The sequence below is a fragment of the Daphnia pulicaria genome, chromosome 6, assembly GCF_021234035.1.
Source record: "Daphnia pulicaria isolate SC F1-1A chromosome 6, SC_F0-13Bv2, whole genome shotgun sequence".
NCBI classification, from domain to species: Eukaryota; Metazoa; Arthropoda; class Branchiopoda; order Diplostraca; family Daphniidae; genus Daphnia; species Daphnia pulicaria.
The window spans coordinates 5897747-5925502 of record NC_060918.1 but is presented as its reverse complement, the minus strand read 5'-3'; the positions used below and the strand labels follow the sequence as shown (position 1 = coordinate 5925502).

At 37.8% G+C, this 27756-nt stretch overlaps 4 protein-coding genes across 8 annotated transcripts in view; 2 read left to right on the top strand and 2 right to left on the bottom strand.

Annotated features, from left to right (window-relative positions):
* LOC124341857 (arginine-glutamic acid dipeptide repeats protein-like) overlaps positions 1 to 6426 on the bottom strand; it is a 30921-nt gene extending 24495 nt beyond the window's left edge. For all 3 annotated transcript variants that reach the window (XM_046794805.1, XM_046794804.1, XM_046794806.1), the window contains exons 1-2: positions 6172 to 6426; positions 2852 to 3366 (exon numbers count right to left, since the gene is read on the bottom strand). In XM_046794805.1, the coding sequence (XP_046650761.1) occupies positions 2852 to 3323 (472 nt within the window). In that variant the 5' untranslated portion in view covers positions 3324 to 3366; positions 6172 to 6426. The remainder of the gene's footprint in view (positions 1 to 2851; positions 3367 to 6171) is intronic.
* Positions 6427 to 9821: 3395 nt separating this feature from the next.
* On the top strand, positions 9822 to 17327 carry LOC124343558 (bifunctional glutamate/proline--tRNA ligase-like). 2 transcript variants are annotated; one of them, XM_046796908.1, is made up of 24 exons: positions 9822 to 10036; positions 10102 to 10286; positions 10344 to 10488; positions 10583 to 10838; positions 10898 to 11217; positions 11280 to 11451; positions 11514 to 12137; positions 12207 to 12408; positions 12497 to 12609; positions 12672 to 12777; positions 13710 to 13850; positions 13907 to 14116; positions 14184 to 14399; positions 14475 to 14690; positions 14868 to 15023; positions 15096 to 15230; positions 15301 to 15663; positions 15740 to 15997; positions 16094 to 16220; positions 16272 to 16339; positions 16402 to 16519; positions 16594 to 16810; positions 16869 to 17012; positions 17086 to 17327. In XM_046796908.1, exons 1-24 carry the CDS (start codon positions 9994 to 9996, stop codon positions 17240 to 17242), a joined length of 4692 nt encoding a protein of 1563 aa, XP_046652864.1. In that variant the 5' UTR covers positions 9822 to 9993; the 3' UTR covers positions 17243 to 17327. The 2 variants fall into 2 exon arrangements, with proteins under 2 accessions (XP_046652864.1, XP_046652863.1); XM_046796907.1 differs by having other exon boundaries at positions 15090 to 15230.
* Positions 17328 to 19832: 2505 nt separating this feature from the next.
* LOC124344550 (egl nine homolog 1-like) lies at positions 19833 to 21848 on the top strand. 2 transcript variants are annotated; one of them, XM_046798115.1, is made up of 4 exons: positions 19833 to 20909; positions 21090 to 21209; positions 21275 to 21485; positions 21543 to 21848. In XM_046798115.1, exons 1-4 carry the CDS (start codon positions 19899 to 19901, stop codon positions 21569 to 21571), a joined length of 1371 nt encoding a protein of 456 aa, XP_046654071.1. In that variant the 5' UTR covers positions 19833 to 19898; the 3' UTR covers positions 21572 to 21848. The 2 variants fall into 2 exon arrangements, with proteins under 2 accessions (XP_046654071.1, XP_046654070.1); XM_046798114.1 differs by having other exon boundaries at positions 21275 to 21848.
* Positions 21849 to 21983: 135 nt separating this feature from the next.
* Positions 21984 to 24668, bottom strand: LOC124344549 (DNA polymerase epsilon subunit 2-like). The gene is made up of 11 exons (XM_046798113.1): positions 24563 to 24668; positions 24385 to 24457; positions 23994 to 24144; positions 23739 to 23935; positions 23462 to 23675; positions 23245 to 23366; positions 23042 to 23183; positions 22744 to 22979; positions 22447 to 22627; positions 22212 to 22388; positions 21984 to 22139 (listed from the first exon to the last, which is right to left on the bottom strand). The coding sequence occupies exons 2-11, from the start codon at positions 24447 to 24449 to the stop codon at positions 22053 to 22055; spliced, it is 1572 nt and encodes a 523-aa protein (XP_046654069.1). The 5' UTR covers positions 24450 to 24457; positions 24563 to 24668; the 3' UTR covers positions 21984 to 22052.
* Positions 24669 to 27756: the final 3088 nt, after the last annotated feature.

Sequence of the window (27756 nt, the reverse complement as noted above, 5' to 3'; positions counted from 1 at the left end):
TTTCTCACAAAGAAGTCGGTCGGAATGATGGAGGTGTTGGACCGCCGCGGTCCCGGAGGAGAGATGGAACCCCCAACCGAATTGTTCAGACTTGCAACGCATCGCATTCGATGAGGATCAAGCGTCTAGTTGCCCATGTCGGGTGATTTATAATGAATGAAAAAGCAAAGGGACTTGTCTCATTTTATTAGAGGAGCCCAGTGACCAAGAAAGAGGGAGAGAGACCTCCTTTTTCTCTCGTTAACGACTAATGTATCTTTGCGTGAGTAAACTCAAGTCACGCACTGTCGTTGGCCCAAACTGCTGCTGCTGCTGCTACTTCTCCTGTTGGGGGCTAATCTTTGACTTCCTGATTTACGACTGGTCGACTCTCATCCTACGATAAATAAAGAAGGCTTTGAGCTCTCTTGTCATTGACCTTCCCATTTTCTTACTCCTGTGCGTGTCTCTCTCTCTACACCAGTTGTTGTTGTTGGTAGACCAGAATAACTCGGCCCCTCGCTAGATGGCAATTATTTCGTGTCGTTAATTAATTAGACAAAATATACTGTCAGCGGGGACTTGAATTAATTGAATCATCCACAGTGTGCCTTAATAAATGGGGAAAAAAACTATCCTTTTTTGGCCAAAATTGAATGGAAAAGTAATCGTTATTAGTGACATCCACTAGATGTCACTGGTTGGCAAGGTCCTTTGTGCATTCGCCTTTAATCGATGGCAATTCTACACAGTACATACACCCTTTGAGAACACGCACCTCGGTCTCATTATGGATCCGCTTTATTACCCCGAGTGAATATGTCTCTCTCTCTCGACACTCAATCAAGTGGACTAGGAATTCTATTGGCACAGAGCTAATTAGATATGCAAGAGGGACATGGTTTAGCAGTGGAAGGAGGAGTTGAGTGACACACACAAAAAATGAGACCGTATCAGGTGGAATAAATGTCTTCTTTTGCTCTCGCGTGACTTGAACTAGGGTGGGCGAATAGTTTAATAGGTACGAAAAGGACAAAGATCAAACACCGGCAGGTCGGATGGTGTGATAGAAGCGACTAAGATGATGACACAATCAGTCCAAGAGTCGAACGAGATCCTTTCATGTTCAAACAAGGACACAGCCATCGCTGTTCTTTTTTCTTCTTCTCCGTTCAACTTGGTGCAAAAAGAAGAAAAGAAAAGGAAAAAAGAATTGGACGATGGCTCACGCGGCCAATCAGTCTTCCAACTAAGGGCAGCAAGTTGAGTTATACAATAGCCAAACGTAATACAACTGGAAAGGCCTAGATAGACGAGTCTAACTTTTGAATCAGATTCGTCGTTGCCCGCCAGATATCCGGTCGATGAACTGGATATCGACCACAAGTCTGAATTTTAAAAGTTTCCTCCTCCTTGTATTCGACATCATCACGCTTGTTCCTATACGCCTTTATGCATAAACACTATCCGTCTACGGTTGACACGAGTGCAGCACTAACTGGCAACAACTTTCATCATTCGACAGCATCCCATCCATCCAAAGGGGTTACGCGGAAAAAACATTGTCTCGGCGGGATAGTTTTGGGGGCTCGTTTGATTTTCCCGAAAAAAAATCCCCAGTTGGTGTCACAATAAAGGGGAAAAGAAATGGGAAATTTAATTCATTGTCAAAGACATTGAATTGGGTGGGATAACTGACAAGTCAACAGGAAACGAGCTTGTCACCACAACCGAAACCAGTCAGCGTCACTTAATAGTCTAGTCGCAATGTGCGTGTGTGTGTGTTAAAAGAGCCGGAAGCCTGTGCTTCTCTCTGCCGAGTCTTTCCCCCCCCCCCTCTTTTCTTATATTCTCCTCTTCTCCTGTCCTTTTATTCTCCTTCTCTCTTTCCTCCTTCTCTTCTCCCCTCTTTCTCTCTCCAGTGAAATGTAGACAAGATTGCCTCAACAAGGTAGAAAATCGGAAATGATATACGCGGTCGGTCGCCATCAGTGAAAGATGTTCACTAACTCTCCGACACTTAACAAATCGCATAGACAAATCAATAAAATGCAGAAATATACAAGAACCACATGGCTGGCATGGCATCAAACGCTTTCAAAGCCAGCAGCACGATTGCTTCCTTCCTTTCTTTTTTCTAATTCGACATCGATGAGAATCCAGCGAGAGCTGGGCATCATCGATCCGATATGTGTGTGCGGCGCGCAAGCTTTATCATCACTTCTTTGTTTCCCTCCCACCAAATATTTCGGCTATTACGACGACGACTGCTTGTCCCACCACTTGAGCCCTTTCTTTCTTCCTCTGTTTCACACACACATTTAGTGCTGCAATAATTGTGCAATCACTCAGCGTGCAAACCCCGTCGTTATCGAAATGACTCGGTGCGATAACTGTCGGATGTGCGTCCGTCAATATCTCGTCTGATGTCATTGTTTCAGGGCCCCACAAATGTCGTCAACTTCGTTCAGCTTGGCCACAAAATCTTCTCGTTTGAGGAAAGATCACGAAATAGTCGGAAGTAGTAGCTACCACTGCACGTATTACACAATGTGTCGACGACGTCTATTTACACAGTGGCCGTGCCGTACCAAACGAGTTGCCACAATACAGGAATCACCACCACTGAGGGACCTGATTAAAACCCAGAAAATCACTTTTGTTGCAACGAATTTGGTCACGACTTTCATGCCAAAATGGTGAAGAGCTGACGGAAGATAAGAAATTTCAAAACGAGTCCATGTCAAACAACGACTGTTTCTTTCCGCTGTTGTACAAGTCAAAAATAATAAAACGGTCTGTCAACTCGGCCCCCTTTCGATCGGAGCGAATTTCACGCAGTAAAAATGAGAGAATAAATACACAAACATACCTCCTGGACGATAATCGGCTCCGTCGTCGACGCAGAGATATCTGACGTAGTCTCCATTGCGGGCCCGCCAAACTTTTCCGCGGATATTCTTTTTTCCCGTCACGGCCACCGAAACGTCCTCGCAGATCGTGTCGACGTTTCCTCCTCCTCGTTCGTCTTCTATTGGACAGTCGTCAACAACTTCGGGAGGAGTTTCTACTAAATCCTCATCGTCTTCTTCTTCCGTTTTCACTCCGCGACGCCGCAAAAGTTTACGAGGAGACTCTCCATTGCTGCACGCCGCCGGAGAGTTTCTCTTCTCCGGCGTGCTCTTGCTGCTATTGTTGACACTGTCGCTATTAGTCGGTTGGATGGCACGACCAGCTGATGATAGCCCGCTTCCGGTTCCGGCACTGCTCTTACCGGCCACCACACGCGATGATGTTTTAGAAGAAGACACTATTTCACCGGCACTAGCTCCATTCGAAGTCATTTTTCCGATTGCCAATCGACTCTGCTTTCAACTACATGCGTACCTGGAATAGAAAAAAGAATGAAAAGTTAATACTCGAATTCATGGGTTAGTTGGGATCGATTTCTGAGAAGGCTATTAATGATTAGAGTAGGATGAAGATAGAGCAAGGCTGCAAAGACTTTCTACAAATCATTTGCCAAGAGAGACCAATTGATAAAATCTAAACATGTGAGAAAGTGACCATTGCCAGCAGAGAATAACCGCAACAGCTGGCCTTTGGCATCTTTATTTCTTCTGATTCAATGAGCGAGACTTTGGACAATAACAAGGAAAAAAAGAAACGCGGTTTTTTCTTTTTTGTTTTTTCCTGGAACCCCCCCCCCCCCCCCACATTCGTCACAGTATAAACCAAACTATGTAAAGTTTTGTTGCTTTGGTTGCTACACTGAATTAAGGATAACAACAGACATATCACTGTAGTTGTCGTCGAGTTAGAGTCAACTATTTCGATTGGGGAAAACAACAAAGGACACGACGATTATCGATCGCGTTCACTCGCCAACAGCCACTACTTTTTAATATTTGATGGCCAAGATAATAAGATTTGTTCGACGTACACGTTATCTCGAGCGTAAACAGCCAACAAAAAGTTAATGAAGGTTACAAATTTGCCCGAGGAAAACGAATATATATGAAAAGAGCTTCTAATCCGAGTCAAGAAATGAGACGAAAGTGGTGAGAACAGGAAGTAAAATTTCCAAGTCAACACGACAGCGGAAGTGGAGACAACATTTTCTATCCAGGATGTCTAAAATCCCTTGTAGAAGTTGAAAACATTCCTGGGCGAAAAACTTGTTAGAAAAGACTTATCTTTTATTTATCTACGATTCCTCACGCTCGCCCACCCTTTTCCGCTTTGAACGAGGGGGATCTCTACAAAATTCGGAGACCATCACATACGTACAAGTCGAATGGCCAAAAAAAGCCCATTGCTTGTAGACTCTTGACAGTGTTGGTCAAGGAAACCGGTAGTAGAATCCCGTTAGAAATATCCGATAAGGTGTACTACCCGTAGCCATTTTCATTAATACAACTTCGCCATTTTGGTTGGGTTGCATTACTCGCCTTGAAACCAACCATCCAAGTTACGACATAATTCTATAATTATCGGCCGCCAAACCAACGAAAAATGTTCTTAAAAGGCTAAGAATTCTATTCAACCCCAAAAGAAGAAAAAAAGAAAAGAAATCTTATTTTTATGCGTCGATCCGAGTGTCAGTAGATAATGATGCTAATGTAACACAGACGACCGAGTGACTGACGTGACGTTAATATGGAAAAAAAAGCTGAAATCGCTTCTGGCGGCTTGGGGCCCCCCTTTTCTAGAACACCCCCCCTCAGGACACAGAACAATTGAATAACATGCACTACGCCCCCTACTTTGATCCCTTTACAGTTTACACAGCCATCGTAACTAATGGCGAGTCGATATTTCATAACGACGACGAGAGATTGTGCGACATTTATCGTCCACTTGAGATTACAACACTTTGGGTCTGAAATAAAAGTAAACTATGCTGACCTGCAAATGAACACAAAACAGCTGTGTCGTTTGTTGATAAAAATGGAGGAATAGAAACAAAGGCCGAAACACAAAAACACAAAAAGTCGTTAAAAGACGTAAGAATGCAGCCAGTTGATTACGGGAAAACGGTTTCGGCGTAAAGTTCACACATGTTTTTCTCCTGCAACTAATCTGCCATATGTTACAAGAGAAAGAAAGAGAAAGAAAGAGAAAAAGGCAATTGATTGCCAACTGCTGTACATCATTCAAAGAACAATCAGGGTGGAGGGAGGGAGACGCCTTGGAGATTCTCAACTATGAACGATCGATATTAATGAGACGGGCTGTTATCACGCTGGGTGTGTCTAGTATATAGTACACATATACGTATATATATTGGTTAGCATGGATATAGAAACATTTGATAGATAGGAATTTTCTCAAGTGCGCCTCTGGTGAGAGTACAAGAATCCCTCGAGGGCACCATTTGGACAGGAGGAGACCTATGTTCCAGAGAGAGAGAGGAGGGGGGAAGGCTAAAGAATAGAAAATGTGTGTGTGTGTGTACTGGAACAACCATCAACCTTTCTTCAATGGGGAAAAACGGGCCAACTAAAAAAATAATATGGGAGAGCAGCAGAGAAGAACGGCGCTCACAAAACGACCACGCCGAGATTAAAAAATGAACTTTCCCCCCCATTTTTCTGAAGCTGCACTTTTATTTCAAACAGATTCGGGAGTCAATAGAACCATTTTTTAGTCAATCAATCACGTTTCTACGGCCTACCAAAAACAATCGTGGTAGTTTAAAACATGGTCGGCTAAAAACGACTATTGCCCGTCATGGACGAGCAGCAGCAGTTAAGTGGGGCAGATGTTTTCCATCTCTCGCTCAAATGACAAATAAAAAGGTGCAACGGTAGCGATTCCTTGGTCGAGAGACAAGTGATTTGTTACATTATTCTTTCTATCCAGTCTGTCGAGATGCTTTTGCTGAATTGACGAGCGATTCACCGAAATGCTCCAAAAACGCCATATGGAATTATGGGCGTCTACAGGGAATGGCGGGCCCATGAGGAGGGGAGAAAAAGCCTAGGAAATGTGACAAATCTTTTGTTTCGAAATTCGCCAATACTTTACTAGTGGACTACAAGCTTTTTCATTTCAGAGCTGCCAAATTTGTTTTCACCAAGTCACACAGAAAAAAAGACCCGAACTTGACACTGACGATCGTTTTAACTCGAAACAAAAAAATGAAACCGACGACTACCAAAAGATCAGCCGAAACAAAAAGAAAATTACCTTGGAAAAAGTTGAAGTGAAATTTCCAGGTTTGATTCGATCGAAGATCCGACGAACGTTTGATTGCTAATCCGAAAAAGATGACAAGTGAAATGATGAAAACAATGTTTTTCCGGTCATGTTTCCAATTTGGCACACATGCTACAACACACTTTTCAATCTGGGCAAAAATGAAAAAAAAAGAACCAACAAATTTGTGTGGTGGTGGGGGTTTGTGCAAGTTAGGCAAAGGCGACCGTCGTTCCCACGTGCGACTAGCTGTGAGCCAAGCGGGGGCTATACTGACTGACAAAAGCTACGAGAAAGGAGGGGACAGCGAGCGGCGGGCTGGCTGGCTACAAGACTACAAGAGAGCCCCTGGTGGCAAATGGTGGACTTGGAATTTGGAATCCCCTTTCCTCTCGTTCTTCAATGTCAATGCCTCCTCCTCCTCCTCTCCTTTAGTCGACTTGCCAAGTCGGGGTATCTCCCCCCCCCCCTCCTCCTCTCCCAGAAACAACAAAGAAAGTTGGATTACATTTTCTCTTATATTTGGAATAAAACAGCGACTGCTGCCTCCTCCTCCTCCTGGGTGATTTTGTATGCAGCTCACTTATTTACGCTTTGATTATAACTGGAAATCAGACTCTTTCAAAACTAGCTATTTTAATTACGACATTTTTTTGAATAGACTATATAAAAGAAATCGATATTACTTAACTGTAGAATAAATGATAGCCATTCCGAGTACGACCACGATCACAAACCTTTTTTTCCAAAGGAAGAAAAAGATTTTTTGGTTAATTTCATTCTTCAAGTTTAACGCTGTCACATCTAGGCCATCCTATTTTAAACAAAATGAAACAGTTGTTTTTGAGGCTTCATCACGTACTGGGAGAAATTTCAACACAACGCAGTGTAATATATTAACATTTGTCCAAATGTTACGTTACAATGTGTGACATAACACTTGTTATGAGTCTATCGTGTCTACAGCTATTTTATTGATTTTCTTGTATCACGACGATATGCTGTCGATGATTGTCGATTGATGCGCATCACCGGTATACAACCGCATCACAAGTTTACAAAAGAAGGCCTATCTACTTATCTATGGAACTATAATATCAGAAAGCAAACTCAAAAATGTGACGTAATTTTACACGTTGTATCGTTTTGTTGCGAGCGAAGCATCTTATTTAATAAATGTTTCGAACGTTATTTGCAATTTTCGTCAATATGCCAACCCCCAAATGGTCTATCACACAGGGGAAGTGATGAAGAAAACAGATACTACGCTGCGTTGTGCAGCTGAAGCCCTGATTTGTTAAAAGCTTCCAGCGTCCATCACACACACACACACACACTGTATAACGGTCGTCACTTCTCACTTATTCTTTCCCCCCTCGACTCTTCTCCGTATATACCCCACTACTTTCATCCGAGCTTTTATCCTCTCTCCCTTTGCTATTACATTTCTGCCGCCCACATTTTTTTTTTGCTCTTCGATCCATTCAGTCATTTCGTAGAAACTTTAATGAAATCAAATTTTACGACTGATGATATTTACATTGCATGTGTAATTTTCAAAAAACAGGCAATTATTTTTTTGTTTGGTTCCAATTTTGTTATCGAACAATTTTTCTTTCATATCAATACGCATTTTTAACTAAATGGGGACGTTATAATAAAATTTTTCAAAAACATTTCACTTAGTCGTCTCACCCCCGTTACGCTGCATATAAAATGAAGTACAGCGCCGTGCCAAAGAATGTGGGGTATGGGATATCGACTTTTCGATATACTCACATTGCTCACATTGTGCAGTACAAAGAAATATGGGATGAACGACTTGATGTATGACCAGTGCACGACGCTAATTTAAAAAAAAAAACATCTACGTATATACACTCTGGGAAATGGATTCAATGAGTATATTTATTTATTTATTACTTACCTATAAATTATAATATAATAATGGAATCGGCAAATTAATTTGAAAGGGCAGCAGCATCTAACACAGTATAACAAAAAGCAAATTTTTTATTGAGCACTAAAAATCATGTTGACGACTGGTCTCTCTATCGTAAATAGCATTTAGGTGTAAAAGATTTCCAGTTTTAAAACGTGAAGATTTGATGTGGTTAGGTTTCTTATATATTTAGTTTAAGATGCGTGTCGTGATGGCTAGTCTTGCAGTGCGATCGTTTAGCTACATTTGCCATACACAACAGGAATATCAATAACTAGAATACCGTAACAAATCAATCGATTTATCAATAAGCGAGGTTTTCTGTATGACATAACTAAAATAGTGCGCATTCAGCAAGATAAACGGTTGTTCACCACGAAATAAGTAAATAAGTAGCCAATTCCTTCATTCTTTCACATTCCGATTTCATAAAGAAAAACGCTACGACTACAGTGCAGATGGTTGGGCTTTGCGGATGGGTTCTTTTTTAAATTAAAATGTTAATTTTTTTTCACGGTGAATTGGAACGACTGTCGTTGAATCAAAAAACGTAGAATTTTACGGACAATCACTTAGTACCGATCGCAATCTCATAACTTCTTTAGTTTACGAAATATTTACATAACATAACTAAAAAAGCTAAAAAAATCTTTTTTGTAGCAGTTTTCTCGGAAACTAGACAATTTAAAAATAAACTAATTATAAATTAAGCTTACAGCCATTCGTTTTCAACCGTTTTACGTCATCTGGCTTCTGAGTCTCGAGATATTAACAATTAAAATTTTACAGAAATATTTTTGGTTTTTTACTTTTCGGCCATCATTCTTCGTGCCACCTGGCGTTTAAAGAAAGAAACCTTAGCCTAAGGCCTAGTCATTTGCAGAAAAGAAATAAAGATTCATTTTTATGGTGAATCGTGAAAAATGCACGTTTGCAGACTTGGGAAGCTACGCATAAACATTTATGAACAAAATTATAAATTTCAAATTTCAAAGAGTCGAAAAGGACAAAAATCAAAAAGTTGGTTCCATTGAAGGCTAGGTGGCTTCGAGGATGATCAACTCAGTTTTACCAATCATCAATCAACAAAATTCAAAATGAAAATCGAACACAAGTAATGTTTTAAAAATAAGTTCTCGTCAAATAAAAAAGAACAACACAAATTTTTTTAAACTGTTTACTTTTAAAAAATGAGAAACCAAAAAAATAAATTTGCTTGCTCGAGCAAAATTTTACTTAATTGATCGATATGTACAATTGTTTGGTTTATCGCGGCAGATTTACCGTGACAGAAATCTTTTTACATTGATCGCGGAATCAAATATAACATTTTGATCGCAATCGCAATATTTTTTTACGCTGCATAAAAAGGATAAACTGACTAATTGTTTTTACATTTTATTTTTTTACGGCAGATGGAGTAAGAAAAAGTGTTCGCAGAAAATTTGATCACGATCAATTCATTTCAAAATAATGTTAGTGAGAACATGGTGAGAATCAGTCAATCAGAATGAAAAAAATGATGAAACAGCAAGTCTGGATTGCGCTAATCTCCGTTCTAGACTTGGTTGTAACCAAGAGGGAATCTTTGAGACTTTGACTCGGACAGCGGTGGCGCCAAGTGACAGGAAACAAAAAGATCGATTTTTAAGCGCTCACATGGTCCCAGCCGCAAGCAGCCGCAAGTGCACAACAGAGAATAGGTCGAAAATCTATTTTGTATGTGGCTCCATTCTCTGTATATCTGCGGAGTCTGCAGTCTTCTGATTTCTGACTTGACTTCTGCTGGTCGTGGAACAACGGTGGATAGATAAGTTGCATGGTCCCGATTGCAATTCTCAATTTCATCAGAAACAGAAAGTCGAATAGAAATGGCTGTCGTGTTAAGCGTTTCGAAAACTAGTGCACCCGTTGGTATGTATACATGATTTTATGTTGTCATTAATTTTTTATCTAAACAATTTTTCAATCGTTCACAGGAACACTTCTCTTAACTGAATATGTGAGGCCCGTGTTACCGGTTAACTTTATATGGGAAAAGGATTTTTCTTTGAAAATTAACAATGATTTGGTTTTGACTTGTCCATCAAGTTGTAATCGCTATTTTGCTAGATGTTCTGGATCACTTAACTTATATGGATCTTCCCTTCTCGAAAGAACTGAAGTAATGTGGTTTTTAAACCTTAAAAAAAAATAACATTGTAATAATATTTCATTCCAGGTTGATCATTGGATTAGTTTTGCCAGTGGACTTAAAGGAAGTGATGAAGATCTTTCAAAAATTGAAAAGGCATTATTCATGGCCACATTTCTTGTTGGGGAGAATATTACAGCTGCCGATTTAGTTCTTTGGGGATCTCTCTTTGGTAGGATCTAGAATTATTAATTTTTAAATATTACTGAATTATGTTGATTTATATTTGAAAATAATCTAATTCAAACAATTTATTTTTAAAATAGTTTCTGGTCAATGTCATCTAAGAAATCAGGATTCTAACCAGTATGTGAATATCAAAAGATGGTATAAATTGATTGAAAGTCAGGAATTGGTGAAAAAAGTCGTGAAGAATCTTCCTGAAGATGTCAAAATTACAAGTCGCACTTCCCCTAACCACGGTTCTTCTACTTCAACCCGAAAAGAGGAAGGAAAGTTTGTGGATCTTCCAGGAGCCGAAGAAGGCAAAGTCGTTGTCCGTTTCCCACCTGAAGCTAGCGGGTAATTTAGAATCCGAGTTTTTTAATGAATTCTTTTAAATTTTCCCTTTTATTTTGTAGCTATCTTCATATCGGTCACGCAAAAGCCGCGTTGCTTAATCAGTACTATCAACAACTCTTCAAAGGAACGCTTATTATGCGATTTGATGATACTAATCCTGCCAAAGAAAATGCCGAGTTCGAAAAAGTTATCCTTGAAGATTTGGAAATGTTGCAGATTAAGTATGATAAATTGACCCACACTTCTGATCACTTCGATTTGATTGAACGATACTGCGAGCAAATGCTGAAAGAAGGCAAGGCTTATATCGATGATACTGATCCTGAGACCATGAAGCAAGAAAGAGATCAAAAATTGGAGTCGAAAAACCGCGTAAACAGTAAGTTTAAAAATTCACGAATATTGAATAATGAAATTCTTAATCATTATTTTATTTTAAAGGTGTCGATAAAAATTTTGCTCTTTGGAAGGAAATGAAAAACGGAACTGATATTGGTCTGAAGTGTTGTGTCCGAGCCAAAATTGACATGCAGTCGGTGAACGGTTGTATGAGAGACCCTACAATGTATCGTTGCAAACCAGAACCCCATGTCCGAACCGGTTACAAATATAAGTAAGTATCGTAATATGAAGAATATGATCTTTATCTGATATTAATTATTTAAATTTTCTTAGAATATACCCAACGTACGACTTTGCTTGCCCTATCGTCGACAGCATTGAAGGTGTAACACATGCATTAAGAACGACCGAGTACCACGATCGAGATGATCAATATTATTGGTTCATTGAAGCCCTGAATTTACGAAAGCCCTATATTTGGGAATACGCTCGCCTTAGCATGATTAATACTGTTCTTTCTAAACGCAAACTGACATGGTTTGTCCAAAACGGCCATGTTGATGGATGGGATGATCCTCGATTCCCAACCGTTCGTGGCGTTCTTCGTCATGGAATGACCGTCGAAGGATTAAAACAGTTCATTATAGCTCAAGGATCTTCACGCTCAGTTGTTCAAATGGAGTGGGACAAAATTTGGTCATTTAACAAAAAAATCATTGACCCGATAGCCCCTCGCTACACGGCATTGGAAAGAAACACTGTTAAAGTACATGTTCGCGGCGTTAAAGAGACGTGTGTTACTGCCGCATTGCACCCGAAGAATCCAGATGTTGGTTCCAAAGAAGTCTGGATGAGTGATCAGGTATTAATTGATTTAGCAGACGTGGAAAGCCTTCGAGTGGGAGAAAATGCCACTTTTATCAATTGGGGAAATCTTCGAATTGTCAGCATTAACAAGTACTATAATTTATGCCAATATTTTTAACAAGTAATTTGAGATACATTCTTTGTTTGACTGATTTACAGAGGCAAAGATAGTGTGTCCGTTGAAGCTGAACCAAACCTAGATGACAAGGATTACAAAAAAACACCGAAATTAACTTGGATTTCCAATACTGAGAAGGCTAGGCCAATTCCCTGTGTCTCAGTATTTTTTGATCACATCATTTCTAAACCAGTGCTTGCAAAAGATGAAGACTTTAAACAGTACATCAATACGAACACACGGGTGAGAAATAATTTTTTTTTTAAATAATAATATTTGTTATTTGTCAGTTTAATCTTAATGATCTTCATTTTTTTTTTCCCTTATACAGACTGAGGTGTTGATGCTGGGCGATCCAGAACTCATCAAGGTGAAGAAAGGTGACATAATTCAGCTCCAGAGACGTGGATTTTTCATTTGTGATTCTCCTTATGAGCCTATCAGGTAAAAACTTTATAATATGAATTTGACTTTTACTGTATTTTACTACTTGTCAATTTTTTTAGCACTCATAGTTGTCGTGAGGCACCGATCATTCTGTTCTCGATTCCAGACGGTTCGAAACCTGTTGAACCAGCAAAAACTACTACCGTAGCATCTTCAAAAAAAGCCGTATGTATAATTTCTTGTTTTTTTTACCTATTTTGTTAATTAGCATTAATTCTGTTGTTTTTTTTATCGTTAAATAAGTAAGTAAAAAAAAATTGCTTTTGATTTTTGAACCAGTTTGAAAATCGTCCGCTTTTGCGCAAGATTTCGGATTCATTTGTTTGTAATTTGGAATCCTGCGACTATATTATAGAACTGATGTATCTGTTAGGCAAAAGGTGGCACTAAAAGAGTCTTAAAACTGTTGTAGCGTCATCAGGTACAAGTAGAAACATGGTACACATATAACGTCCGAGTCCCATTTCCGGTACGTCATCTAGGGGAGTGGCCACGATTTAAGATAAAACTATTTCTCTTCCGAGGACTTTTAAATGTTTTCTTCCTACCCATCTAGTAAATTAAAACGTGATCCTTTTGATTGATGATTTGTTCTAAGGTGATTTAATTTAAAAGAAATACGTATTTTTTTTTAAATTAACAATAATGGTAGAAAGTTCAAGTTTATTGGCAGAAATCACTTATGATTTAGTAAATGTACCTTTTTATTTAATTTTTTTTACTGAGAGACTCGTTTACATTACGCCACGTTTGTTGATTTCTTTATGGATTGCATCTAATATCTAATTTTTTTTTACGTCTCAAGCAGAGTTCATGGTTTGTGTTTAAAAAAAATTTGTTGTTATTATTCAGTCGGCCAGGTGGCGCTAGTGACTAAATGTCCGAATCCTCCAATTATTATGCACTTACCATGCACTCTCTATGTAACAAGTGTCTGTTATGTTACGAACTGCCAAGTTTGAGTGTCTTGTAATAATTTAAATTTGAAGTTTATTGCTTTAAAATAATCTTTCACCTGGTATTATCTTTAGTATTCTAAGGTGTTGATGCAATTGTTGAATGAATTCAAATTATTTTCTGAAATCTGATATTTATAGGTCAATTCAGAAATTTCCAAACCCAAGGAAGTTGAGAAAGCAGCTGTTCAGACTAAAGAAGTTGATGTTAAATCTCTACATGAACAAGTGCAAACTCAAGGGGAAAAGGTTCGAGATTTGAAAGCAAACAAGGCAGACAAGGTATTCTATAAAAAAAACTTTGTTAAAACTTCATACTTCATACAACTTTGTTTTAGACTCAAATTGACACTGCTGTCAAGGAGTTACTTGCATTGAAAAGCAAGTTTAAGTTGGCAACCGGCATGGAGTGGAAGGCAGATAGTGCAATCCCAAGTCAAGTGGAGAAACAAGACAACGATTCAACATTAAATGTTGATAAACTTGATGCTGCCATTAAAGCATGTGGAGATCAAGTGAGAGATTTGAAAGCAAAGAAAGCTGACAAGGTATTATAATTAGTTGGTGTATGGGTTAAACTTAACCTAATATTTTTTTTTATTTGACTTTATTCAGGGTGAAATTGATGCAGCTGTCAAAGAATTACTCTCTCTCAAAGCTTCTTTCAAAAGTAGTTTTGGTGTGGAATGGGGTCCAAATGTGGCTTTCTCTCTTGCACCAGCTAATGCACCTATTAGTACTCCTACATCTACTAACCAAGATTCTCTAAGCATTCAGATCAAAGAATGTGGTGATAAAGTGAGAGACTTGAAAGCTAAGAAAGCTGAAAAAGTATGTACACTTACAAAATTGAAACAAAAGTTTTCTCCTAATAAATAATAAAACTTGTCTGGTTATATTTTTAAGGCCGAAATCGACTCCGCAGTAAAAGCTCTCCTGACCCTAAAATCATCGTATAAGGCACTAACCGGAGTAGAATGGAATCCCAATTTGGTACCAGCGCCCGCAAATAAATTGGCCCCAACCCCGGTCGCAACCTCGGGCACGAGTGATTCTCTCAGTGTGCAGATCACCGAGTGTGGGAATAAAGTGAGAGATCTGAAAGCCAATAAAGCTGCGAAGGTATATTATTTTATTATTTACGGTCACAAGTTTATGAATGAACAACCAATGTAGAATAAACTTTCTTCTGCTCGAAACTACATAATCGGCCACTTCTAGCAAACCGCTAGATGAACTTTTATGTTCCTGAATTCACTGTTGACTAAATTCAATTACTTTTGTTCGTTTTTTCGAAAGGGTGAAATTGACACGGCTGTCAAAGAACTATTGAGCTTGAAGGCTACCTACAAAGCTACTACTGGACTGGAATGGAAACCAACTACAACAACAGAAAATAAATCGGCTGTAGATGCTGCTGTTAAAAAAGAAGCACCTGTTAAGAAAATGGAAAAGGTATATACTTATAAAAAGTCAATAGCTCCTTTTTTTAACTTTGAAAAATAAAATAATTTGATTAAGGAAAAGAAACAAGAACCAAAGAGTAAAGAGAAGAAAACTGAAGCAAAGAATAGTGAAGAAACGAGTAGTGGACTCAAAAAGCAGACTCGTTTGGGCTTAGAAGCTAAAAAAGACGAAAACCTTGCTGAATGGTATTCACAGGTAATTCAATATACTGGAATTTTCCAATATCAATTTGAGTAAAATGTGTTCCTAATTTTATAACAAACAGGTTATCACCAAAGCCGAAATGATCGAGTACTATGATGTTAGCGGTTGCTACATTCTTCGACCATGGGCTTACGCCATTTGGGAATCTATTAAAGATTTTTTCGATGCCGAGATCAAGAAGCTTGGTGTTCAAAATTGCTACTTCCCCATGTTTGTTTCTCATCATGCCCTAGAGAAAGAGAAGACTCACATTGCCGACTTTGCTCCTGAAGTAGCGTGGGTTACCAAATCTGGTAACAGTGATCTTGCTGAACCTATTGCTATCCGACCCACGAGTGAAACGGTTATGTATCCTGCTTATGCAAAGTGGATTCAATCTCATCGCGATTTACCTCTTAAGTTGAATCAGTGGAATAACGTCGTTGTAAGTTATTAATCAAAAATTGCGATTTTAATTTACTTATTGTTTTGGAAACTTTTTCATCTATTGTTTCCTCTAGCGCTGGGAATTCAAACATCCACAACCTTTTTTACGCACGCGTGAATTCCTATGGCAAGAGGGTCATACAGCTTTTGCTACCGCTAAGGAAGCTGAAGAAGAAGTTTTTCAAATTTTGGAACTTTACAGCCAAGTATACACAGACCTGATGGCAATTCCCGTAATCAAAGGAAGAAAAACTGAGAAGGAAAAGTTCGCAGGTGGAGATTTTACTACCACTGTTGAAGCATTTATCGCCGCTAGTGGGAGAGGAATCCAGGTAATTTATGGAAGTTTTTCTAACAGTAGGCTTCTAATCTTGTTTTAAAGCTTTTAAATTATATTAATGCTTGCGAAAACGGATTTTGAAAATTAGGGTGCAACGTCTCATCACTTAGGACAAAACTTTTCAAAAATGTTTGAAATTGTGATTGAAGATCCTGAAACGAAAGAGAAAAAGCACATTTATCAAAACTCTTGGGGACTCACCACTCGCACGATTGGTACATTTCAAAATATTCATTTAAAATAATTTATTAACCGATTTGTTGTAGGTGTTATGGTTATGGTTCACAGCGATGATAAAGGATTAGTTCTTCCACCAAATGTTGCCTCAATTCAGGTATTAGTTCATATTTATCATTTAAATCGTTTTTCCATTATCCATTTCTCTAATTAACTTAGGTTGTCATTGTCCCTTGCGGAATAAATGTGAATGTTAGTGAAGAAGAAAAGAATAACTTGATGACGGCCTGCCAAGAGTATGAAAAGGTTTTGAGTGCAGCTGGAATTCGTGTTAAAGGTATATAGCGCACAAATTGACTTATCAGTAAAAGGACAGGACTTTTTCATGATAAAATTTTTAATCATTCACAGGGGACTATCGAGACAACTACAGTCCAGGATGGAAATTTAATCACTGGGAGTTGAAAGGTGTTCCTCTTAGAGTGGAAATCGGCCCTCGTGATGTAAAACAAGGAGAATATGTTGCAGTTCGTCGTGACACAAGCGAAAAACTAACTAAATCAATGGCTTCTGCCGCTGGAGATATTAAACAACTACTGGACACCATTCAGAAAGCCCTTCTTGATAAGTATGTATTTTTGTTTCTTTGATTTGAGGCGACTTTTTAACTATCATTTATTATATAGAGCTACACAAGAGTTGGAAAGCCACACAGTGGTTGTGGAAAATTTCGGCGATTTTATTTCTCAGTTGGACAAGAAAAACATTATTCTTTCTCCTTTCTGTGGGGAGGGTTCATGCGAAGAGAAAATCAAGAAGGAATCTACTCGGTAAGTTTGATTCACTTATTATTATTCATTTTCGGGAAATTTATCTATAAATTACAATTTTAAATATTTTTAGTGATGATGGCGCAGATCCAGGGGCACCGGCGATGGGGGCAAAAAGTCTTTGTATTCCTTTCAAGCAGCCAGCCGAATTGAAAGTTGATGCAAAATGCGTTTACCCCGGGTGTTCTAACAAACCCAAATACTACTGTCTATTTGGCCGTAGTTATTAAACTTAACGTGTGAAACCTTTATATTAAACTCAATAATATCACGTTTCTTGGTTTGAGTTTTAAAAAATAAATGGGTTTTTCTGAACAATGTTCATTGAATTCATTTCTACTTATTTTTTAAAATTGAGATGTTCTGAACTTTGTCGCTTATTTACTTTAACATAGTGTTAATCTAGTCTCCTAACTGTTGCAAAACGAGAAAAGAGCCGCGAAGCATTTCGCTCACTTGATGACGAAGCGATTTCTGCCGGTCCCGACAAATAATTCACTAGTGTTAAAGTTGAGATTGGAAATTGAAACTGGATTGGTCTTGATTGTCCCTTCTCCAACTTATTATTTTTTCATCTCTTTGTTGCCATAGATCGGAGCAACCTGTACTGCTTTCTATTCACTAAAATACCCCAAATAATTTATTTAGGTTGATTTTTTACGAGAAAATCTAAGTTGAAAAAACTTGAATTCCAAGTAGCTGCTTGTCGTGTTTTGATAAACGCTTGATTTTGGTTTCCCTGACGGTAAACAGTGTGTTGAAGTGCGCAATATACAGCGTTGTATAGAAATAACGTTTTTAATGAAATAGGGCAATGTGAATTATCTATTAACTACACTCGTCCCCCTTTAAGTTCAATGAATTTTTATTTAATCAAGAGAATAAAAATGACTAACTGTTGAGCTCATTTGTAAGCAGGGAAATCTAAAAAAATTTCTGATATTCGCCAACCATGTTAATCGGTTGGTAATTGTAATTTTATTGCCGGCTACAGGTAAAGAGCCAAAAATGTTTATCCTCTAAGTCCAAGAGCCTGCGACGGTTTAGAGTAATTTTTTTAACAAAAGGGAGGGCATATTTTAGCATTTTAACATGTTGTCAGCGAAAATGAAAGTCTGCCATGCTGCAAAGAGTCCGGTTCCCCTGGGCGGTACCGGCTTCCAAATTTGGTAAGTCCGCATGGGTCAAATTTGCAACGTGAATATAAGATTACACACAAAATAGTGCGGCAAGTTATTCTTTGATCACGCAAATCTAAAGAAAAAAAATCTGGTTTTTACAACAACCAGACGCGGGTGTACAGGGATTTTACCAGTTTTTCCCCGGTCAAAAGTGTCAAATGCCTCTCAAACGCCATTTTATCACTACGAAAATGACTAATAAGCACAACTAAAAATAATCGAAGTTCTTATATTCAAACGTGGACCCTGCTTTCTCATCTTGAGCTAAAATTTGATATCCGCCTGAGGCTGTGAGCAGACAGCAACTCGCCCTTCAACCGTCTTCAACTTCATTTTACGACAGAATATTTGACTAGCCTACACAAATGGAGTTTTTTTTTGCCTCTGTGAATTTCGCTATTATTTCCTCTCGACGTAATAGTTGCAACCCCACTTGGATGATTTTTAAAAGAGTAAAGTAAACCAAATCACGGATTCCCCGAAAAATTCCGTGTCACATTACCGGTCAATACAATGGGTTATCCGTTATTTAATAAGACTTGTTGGAACAATGTAGAATAGACGAACAGCGTTGTATGTGTCTTCTAGAGCGGTTTCGTCATAAAGGATAGAGTTCGAAATTTTTAAATAAAGCGTGTGAACTAAAACAATTTACCGTAGCACTTTTTTCGGGTTCTGGATGGTTCCTATTTAAATTTAGGGAAGTTGAGATATTCATCGGTTGCAGAGATCGTGGTAATAAGTTTGAAGTTGGCCTATGTTGTTGGCTGTACTACTATACTACTAGACAACTTCAGTGGCAATTCAGGAGCTACTCCTTACATTCCCAGCACAGCTGTTTTTATAATATGATAAACGCGATTTTATATAAAAATTAAGATATTGATAACATTAAACTCTGAATTCAAACAACTTTGAATTGACTAAATACTAATAACAGCGCTTGGTAAGCTACTGCAAAGGGTCCGCAACTTTGCCATTTTTCTTTATCCTTACGTAAATTTCCTGGGCAGGAGGGTGGGATGCTAGCTAATAAACTATTCTTTATTATTTTTCAATGTAATAACAGAGAACCTAGAGTAAAAAAATTATAACTTATTAGTTATTTGTCACTTATATGCCGTACGTGCGTTACCATGCATTGTTTTCGGTTTTTACTTTGTTACATAAGACATTTCGTTACATAACGACATTTCTGTGCTAAAATCCGCCTTTTTTTTACCAAATCGACGAACCTCAGTGTTATGTTTTTATGTAATACTTTGCCAATTAATAATAATAATTCTTTAAACCTACATAATTTACAAAATATGACCAAATTAATACGCTACATATGAAGAATGACAATCAAATTTATTACACCTTTTATACAAGCTCATTTGGGCATCCCACCCACCGACTTCGGGAGCCGGATGCGAAGCGCCCAGGAGAACCCTCTGCGACACGGTAGACTTGCATTTTGTCCGAGAAAATATGAATATTAAAATGATTTCATAGCCCTGTCTTTTTCTTAAAAAAAAAGTTACTCAGAAACCATTTCAGGCTCTCGGAATAATCAGTCACCGAGAAATTATTTGAATTTGTGTGTTTAGGGAAACAAAAACCAATTGGTATACGGCCTGTAATAGCTCAACCCCACCCCCGCCTGCTTTACATTACATGAATTGGAATTTGGAAAGTGGAATGGCGTACGTGATCTAACCAAATGAACATCTCGTCTAGTTCGGTTTGCAATCTCTGTGGTCTTGGCGAGCACCTCTACAGGTGCGTTAGGTGTCGAGCAGCAGTTTATTGTTCGAAAGAGCATCAAAGACAGGACTGGAAAGTGCACAAATTAGTGTGTGCTTCGGCTGTCAGTAAGGAGAAGGCCAACGACATAGTGAATAGCGATGACAAGAAAAAATCGTCGACGATTGAAAGTGGAGAAAACTGGTCGATTGTTTCCAAGTTAAACGTAAATTGTGACGAAAATAGCTCTACTAAGAAGTTGTCGTTGTCTGACGTAGCAGCCTGCAGTATGCCAGTGGCTTCTGGTACATCTCAGTGTATTTCATTGAAGAAAGAGATTAACCAGGAAAAGGAGTCAGAGTTAAATCAGATATGTAGCAGCAGTAGTCAACAATACTCTATAGAAGACCCAAAAGATATATTAGGGAAACCTGAAAACCCTTATCCAAAAAACAAAAACTTGGAAAAAACTATATTTGATATGGGATCTGTCACTTTGGAACCAGAGTGCAGTCTTACCCCTGAAACACAGTGGCAGTCACCTCATGAAAATAGCTCCCACCAACAATCAGAAAATCCTCCGTTTCTTCACCGTTCGTCAAACATAAATTTATCATGCAAAGAACAATTACAAGGTATTTCCGTGGAGTGGATGTCGCAAATATGTCAGTATGTGGTTCGCGATCTAGAAAAGTATGGTATCTGTGTTGTTGATAATTTCATGGGTAAAGATCGCGCCGAAGCAATCTATCGTTCGGTCGTATCCATGTATAGTTCTGGGGTCTTTGTGGAAGGTGAAACAGTAAGCTCTAGTCTTGATACCTCGAAAAAGGTCCGTAGTGATAAAATTACTTGGGTTGATGGATCAGAAAATAATTGTGTCAATATCGCACACCTGATATCTACAGTTGACACAATCATCATGAATTCGATCCGAATGAAAGGAAATGGTCAGCTGGGGCAGCGGACAATTGGAGGAAGAACGAAGGTAAGCGAGTCACTTGCTACTTTTTGAGTAAAATTTCATCCGGGTCTACAAGCTTATTGTTTGCATTAGTTTTTTCGTTGACAAGTAGGTGTTTCTTTTCAGCTAGTCCTTGGTCGCTGCTGTAAAAGTTAACACAGAATGTAAATTCAATTTAAAATTATGTAATTAATCAACGTACAGGCGATGATTGCGTGTTATCCAGGCAGTGGCGCTCACTACGTGAAACACGTCGACAATCCTAACCGTGATGGTCGATGTATTACTACAACTTACTATTGCAACAAGGATTGGGACGCGAAGGTAATACATTTTTTGGCGTTGCAATTGAGAACAGCAATTTTTATTTTTAAATAATTCTATTGCAGACTACTGGTGGTTTGCTGCGAATTTTCCCCCAAGGTTGGGCTAACCAAGTAGTGGACATAGAACCAATCCTTGATCGGATGGTTTTCTTCTGGTCAGACCGTCGCAATCCTCACGAAGTCCAACCAGCCTTTCGCACCCGATATGCCATAACTGTCTGGTATTTTGATGCAAAAGAAAGAGAAGAAGCCAGAATACGATTTAATCGGGAATGTAAGTTATCCATATCATCCAACGTTTCCCAGTGATTCATGTTGCATTACTTTTAAGGCGCTGTAAGAAAAAATGAAACCAAGTGAATGAATGAAATTGCTTGCAATGATTTGCCGCCTTGATCAAGAGTATATACGTCAACATAAACGATGAAATCTGGTTTAACGTCATGTTAAATGGATTCTCCTTGTCACTATACGGAGGTGCGAGGCTCGTGTACAGCCATTTTCCCCCCTTACATATTAAGCCCTTGTTTTTAAACTTAATAAAAAAAAATCGAGAATTATTCGTTTTGGTCGTCAATTACATTGTAAAGGTGAATTATTTACTTGGTTCCAATATTACAATCATCAGTTGAATTTCTTTGCAGTCCTACATAAACCTCATTATTACTATGGCTGTATGTTTACAATTTTGCTTACTTTAAATTTATTATGATGATTTGTTTGAATAAAGGAAGAGTGTGGTAAAAGTAAATAAATTATCGGGAGACGTAAGTAAAAGATATCATTCTATTTTTATTTGAAAAAATCCGTAGCATTTGAATTTCAGGCAATGCATATTTATTTAAGTATCACCGATTTCACTGTCTTCCACTTGGGACCGTATTGGGATGTACACTTTGAAATTGAAGTTGTTGCGGGAAAATGGTCCCTATTAATATTACAGTTAGCTATCTATAGAATATCCATAATACTTTGAATTTTCCTAAACCAAATATCTTACTGGGTTAAAAATGACGCAATCCATATTTTGAGCTGTGAAACCACCAAGACGATCACCAACAACCACCACATCAGGTAAGGGATACAGATACAGTGCATGATCGTATGGCCAATAGACAGGGCAGATCTCCCCAGGAAGAGGACACAAGTGTCCCTGCGATGTCAACGTTTTCGCAAACTAGAAAAACAGGAAAATTTAGTAACTTGTAGTTTAAATTAGCAAAAACTTGGCATACCTGTTGGGGAATATCATCAGAAGGGAAATTAATAGCATTGCGACACATTTTAGTCAAAATATCTTCGCGCAGAACTACAATTTCTTTTGTTCCATATTGAATTCGACAAGGATTGGTAGTAAATATACCACTTGGAATTCTTTGCACAAATTCTGCCCGGATCACTTCCGCAAGAGGAGGCCTAAAAGAAAAGTTAAAATTACTTCGAAACCGAAAAATAACAAGTAAATATCTTCAGCAACAGTAAATGAAAAAATCTGAAAATACAGATAACTACAATTTAAAATAAATTTTAACCTGGGCAATATATTACAAAATCCTGAATCAGATGGCCCCGGAACAAAAATAAAGCGCGTTTGCTCAACGAGATTAGGAAATTCTTTTATCATTTCAGCGAGCGATTTAAATAACTGGCGCAAGTGACCAGAAGAAGTGTTGCACGTAGTGCCCGATAGAAAATTGCCCATTAACACAAAGCATATTGGTGGATCTTCACAGTACCCAGCGAAAAGTATTCGTAACTTCTCCATAACCTATTTAAACAAAAAACTGTTGTCATTTTTAAAGTTAATTAGACTTGTCTAAAATTATATACTCTAGTTTGATCCAGCCACACATCAGAAAGAAAAACCATCATAGCATCCGGATTTTGTTCTTCTATCGCTTTTAGTTTGACAGAAACTTTTAAAGTTGATGTACTTGAACCACCAAAAAAGTTTGTGTTTCCAAAATAAGTTCTGTAATGTTGAATTAATGAATATTAATACTGTGAGGATTTTTACTTTAAACTGCACGTACCTAGTGATTTTAGCTGGTTCAGGTGGAGGCATCCCCAAATGTTCAATGTGAAATACTCCATCTTGGAAATAGCCTTGTCCCAGAACAAAGCAGTTTTCAGTAAAGAGTCCACCATGGAAATTCTAAAGAATAGAGGATTTCATATTTCAATTGGAAAAACATTTTTTTGTGAATATCAAATATGCATTCACAGAAAAAAATAAATAACAATAGTTACAGTATCTTTCAATGAGATAGGCACAGATCCAGTCATGTCTTCTAAATGCAGTTTGCCCTCTGTTAAATAAGTTAACATTCCAAGTACCACAAGATTGGTAAGTTTAGTTGACATTCCCAGCAAATATTCAATTGGTTGCAGTTGATATTTATTTTGAGAAGCAGTTGAACCTGACCCTAACACAGATGGAGTGAAAAGACTATGACGAGAAGTCCTGGAATGACAAAGAGTTTGTGACTATTATTAAGTGGATGGTTTCAATATAATTAATTACAACCTTTGATGGAGAATGGCATATCGATGGCGAAACATTTCAGACTTATCTCTTGGATCACCAAACAAGTTTATGGAATGAGGTGCATCAAAAGAAAGGTACTTCTTTCTTTCAGTGTTGTAGACAAATTTGGGAACATCAAAAGCAGATATTACATTTAATAAAACTGTTGTTTCATCAAACTCATTTTGGCAACACTCCTGTTGGATTAAATAAAAATAAGCAAAACAAATATTTTTTTAAATCAAGAGATTATACCTTAGCAGCTCTTTCAACATGAGATTTTTCAACAGTTGTGCTGTTCAACAGACCTTGTTTTTGTATCACATCAATCAACTTCTCAAGCCATTGAACTTGCTCATCTTTGTGTAAGGGTGTAAGCAAACCAATAATATATTTGGTAGCTTCCCTGAAATAACACAAAACAAAATGGTAAACTGTAAGCTAAATAACTGAAATAGAAGTTTAATAAAAATTGCAGATTTAACACTGTTTTGTTTACTTTTAAGCTAGCTAAGCTGTTCTTTTTGCTTTTCTATTTCAGAACTACTAACTGATTGAGCCTTTTAGGTTAATCTTTTCAAATATGTATCATCAGTAACAGTAATTCGTATTCTTAACAACAAACTAAAAAATAACATTTACTCACGATCTAACTGTCAGGCCGTTCAGTTTGAAGGTCATAACTATATCGTTTTTAAATCGACTATTCATTTTCAGAACTGAGAAATAGAATGGCCAGTTCAAAGGGACAGCAAAGATCAATTAATATAACTTCTGTAATATTTTGATCTATTCATGTTTTATTGTTTTACCGTTCTACGTACCTAGTAATTTCACCGTGTCCGGTGTTAATCGTCACAGTTGATATGTTTCCCGCCGAATCTGTTTTGTTCTGCTTTGCCAGAAGTCAAGAACAACCCCATAAATAAAGGCCGCGCCTATTGGAATCAGGACTAGTTAAAGCGTCAAATTGAGTCCGATGTCCAGACCCATCTAGTGACAAAGTTCAAATAATCGTTCTCGAAATGCTCGAAAACCGGACCTTGGCTGTTAAATAAGATGCAAACCGGAATTTAAATGAAGTTGCCGTGTACCGGCTGGTATGGGTTGTCGTCTTTGCTTTCATACGGCAAATCTATAATTCTTTCCCCTATTAAACCTACCAATTCACACGTTTTTATCAAGAAATCAACCATGTTATTCGTATAGAAGAAGTGACTGACGCGTACCCCCTCTGTTTTGTGAAAAAAAAAGTGTGTTCACAAAACAGGGAGGGGGGGATTCGCGACAGTCACTTCCTCTATTAATTGATTAAACATAATTGAATCGATGACATACTTATCAATCATGAACTAAACATTTATAAATCGATAAAATTCATATCAAACAAGAATCAAACCAATTTAACGAAAATACACGAGGAAAAGAACCACAAACGTGACGACGGGAAAAATTAATAAATAATTCTACCAATTCCATTTTTAAATTTAAAATTTAATCTCGAATTTTAGCTGTTAAAAAAGCAGCCACCTTGATAAATTGTTCATTCACTCGCCCCCTTAATATAGCTAGGGAACGGGAGCGCTATCACTATCATCTTGGAAGAAGTGGGGATGTTCTAGCTCGGCTCCTACTACTATTGAAAATGTAATGAAACGTACTACGAACGGAGGATATGGGCGCACGATACGCTAAATTTGGCAATTCATTTCATAATATTATTTACGAAAAACGAAACCGCTAAAGTAAATAATTTACGCTACTTAACGCGCATCACACTAAATTTAATTAAGGGGCGCGACAAGAAAAAACGATTGCTGTGACTGGTCGGACGACTAGCGCTCGCCAGTCCGTTATTTAGCGCTTATCGCGGATACGTCCACTATTTAAGCGTCGCCCGTCCGCTGTTTTAGGCGGCTCGCAACACGAAAAATAATTAAGTCAAATATTTCGCGTTTGATCTAGCTCCATGTTTGCACGCATATCACTAATGATTTATTTGCGATTAACTTTCGTGTACACACGAAAGTATCATAATGCGATAAATTAAATGTAAAAGAAATTGTGAAATTGAGAAAAATTGCAAAAAAAGTCTGCCAACTTGCCCCACCTACGGGTAAGTAGGCAGCTGACGATTCTCCATTGCTCCAAAATTTCTAGGTCGAATTTTGAAAACTTGCAACTCAGCATCTCGTGAGAAATCTGTATGCCAACATGCCCCTCAAAATTACTGACAACTAACCCCACAGGGTGCTTTTCGAACAAATAAATTGATAACGAAATAACTTTTTAATGTAGAAATGTCGGGTTTCTTTTAAAAATAAGACAAACATTAATTATTTTTTGCTTGGGTTTTCTGGCACTCTTAGAGTTTTATACTATTAGAAAAATAAAAAGTGCTGAGAGGCAAAAAAAGAACTTTTTGCCGTTTTTTTTTTCTTTTTGCTGTAACTCCTGTTGGGGAAGTCGTATACTTTTGAAATGTTGTAGGAGCAATCTGGGTGTTGTCTTTCATATTTGGTGTAAAAGGCTTGATTTGTTTTGGTCTGTAAGGGGTCTAAATAGCAAAATGCCAACTTACCCCACCTGCGTACTAGCCCCCTCTCCCCTACTCTCCGAAAGTAGCAGATTTTTGCTTTCGATTTTTGAACAATGAAGCTTTTATGCACTTTAAAGTTCAATTACTATACTTCGAAATGATTTTTTATTAAAATAAATAGAACCAAACGAAAGCTAGTGAAAAATTGGTTAAAAACTTGTATATTTCTTATGAAATGAAATGATAGGGACAAAAAATAAACAAATTAAAAAAACACCGGTAAAAATCCTCTATGGCAAAATGAAAAAAAAAAACGATTTTTATTTTGCGATATCTCGCAATTTGGTCCAAAAACACTGAATTTTTGGAAATAAGTGTTTCATAAAGATATGAATCCACTATTCAAATAAAAAAAAAACAAATTGGTGACTTAACCACGCCCATGATCTGACGGATCGGCGTGGATTGACCATACGCTTGTTATAAACCCACACTGTAAAAAAACTTCCCTACTTTTTCGGGGTTAAACGCCCTAAATTCTCGGCAACTGAGTATCGTTGGTATCGTATCGTAACACGAAATTGGTATAATTTGTAAGCAAAAGGATGCATGCTTTAAAAGGTTCAAGTTGGAAAATGTGATATAAGTTTAAATGAAAATTGATCTACTTGACAAGTAGATTGCAAATACTAATGGATAAACTAATAACTATTAGATAGACTTGAAATAATTCTACCGCTGCTGCATAGTTTAGAGAAAAACCGAACTTCGTCAACATGTCTCTGCCGGTTTCCGGCGGGATTGCCTTGCTAATAACTAAAATCTATGACCCAAGTATGCACTCCCAAAATTTCCGGCCATGCCCAAAAAGTTCGGGGTTATTTGCCCCAAATATTTGCACTAAATTTGAAAAATATTAGATTGGTGCGTAAAACCCCGAAATTGGCGAAAAGATTCACAATTTCGTACATTCACCTATTTTCGGTGGTTGTCAACCCCAACTAAATGATACCCTTTTTAACAGTGCTGTGGTCTACATACTTGTAACTTTCACTCAAAATGAGGAATTGTCCATTGGCACATATATTGGAGGCCATAGCAGTGCCAAAACATTTCCGTGGCCAGAGTTTCCTGGATCAGCTCGAGAAATTAAGAGTTTTTGTTAGGAAAAAAAGAGTTATCGGAATCAAATAAGCATATAGCTTTTTATTACTTATTCTTATTGTTCTAAATATCTATGTACTATTTAGTTGACCTAAGTTTCACATCAATCCTGTTTGGAGCCTCTCAGTTGACTCGACTACCAAATCTAGATCCCCAGTTCAACATGAAATTAGATCATGCAAAGTTATCACGTGTTCAGGTAATACAACTTAATATTACATCATCATGTGTTCTTTTTCATAAATATTTTGTCGTGCAGAGGACAAATATGTGGTGGTGTCAGTAAGAGATGCCATGATGAAAACTCCCATATCA

Excerpts from the sequence above, each read along its gene's own strand:
- LOC124343558 (XM_046796907.1), top strand. The coding sequence starts at position 9,994 with ATGGCTGTCGTGTTAAGCGTTTCGAAAACTAGTGCACCCGTTG. Across the intron at positions 12,409-12,496 it reads ACATCAATACGAACACACGG|ACTGAGGTGTTGATGCTGGG; the intron begins GTGAGAAATAAT and ends TCCCTTATACAG. Across the intron at positions 14,691-14,867 it reads AAGCCAATAAAGCTGCGAAG|GGTGAAATTGACACGGCTGT; the intron begins GTATATTATTTT and ends TTTTTTCGAAAG.
- LOC124344550 (XM_046798114.1), top strand. The coding sequence starts at position 19,899 with ATGAACATCTCGTCTAGTTCGGTTTGCAATCTCTGTGGTCTTGGCGAG. Across the intron at positions 20,910-21,089 it reads CAATTGGAGGAAGAACGAAG|GCGATGATTGCGTGTTATCC; the intron begins GTAAGCGAGTCA and ends ATCAACGTACAG. Across the intron at positions 21,210-21,274 it reads ACAAGGATTGGGACGCGAAG|ACTACTGGTGGTTTGCTGCG; the intron begins GTAATACATTTT and ends ATTCTATTGCAG.
- LOC124344549 (XM_046798113.1), bottom strand. The coding sequence starts at position 24,449 with ATGAATAGTCGATTTAAAAACGATATAGTTATGACCTTCAAACTGAAC. Across the intron at positions 24,145-24,384 it reads AACGGCCTGACAGTTAGATC|GGAAGCTACCAAATATATTA; the intron begins GTGAGTAAATGT and ends GTGTTATTTCAG. Across the intron at positions 22,389-22,446 it reads CTGATGATATTCCCCAACAG|TTTGCGAAAACGTTGACATC; the intron begins GTATGCCAAGTT and ends CTGTTTTTCTAG.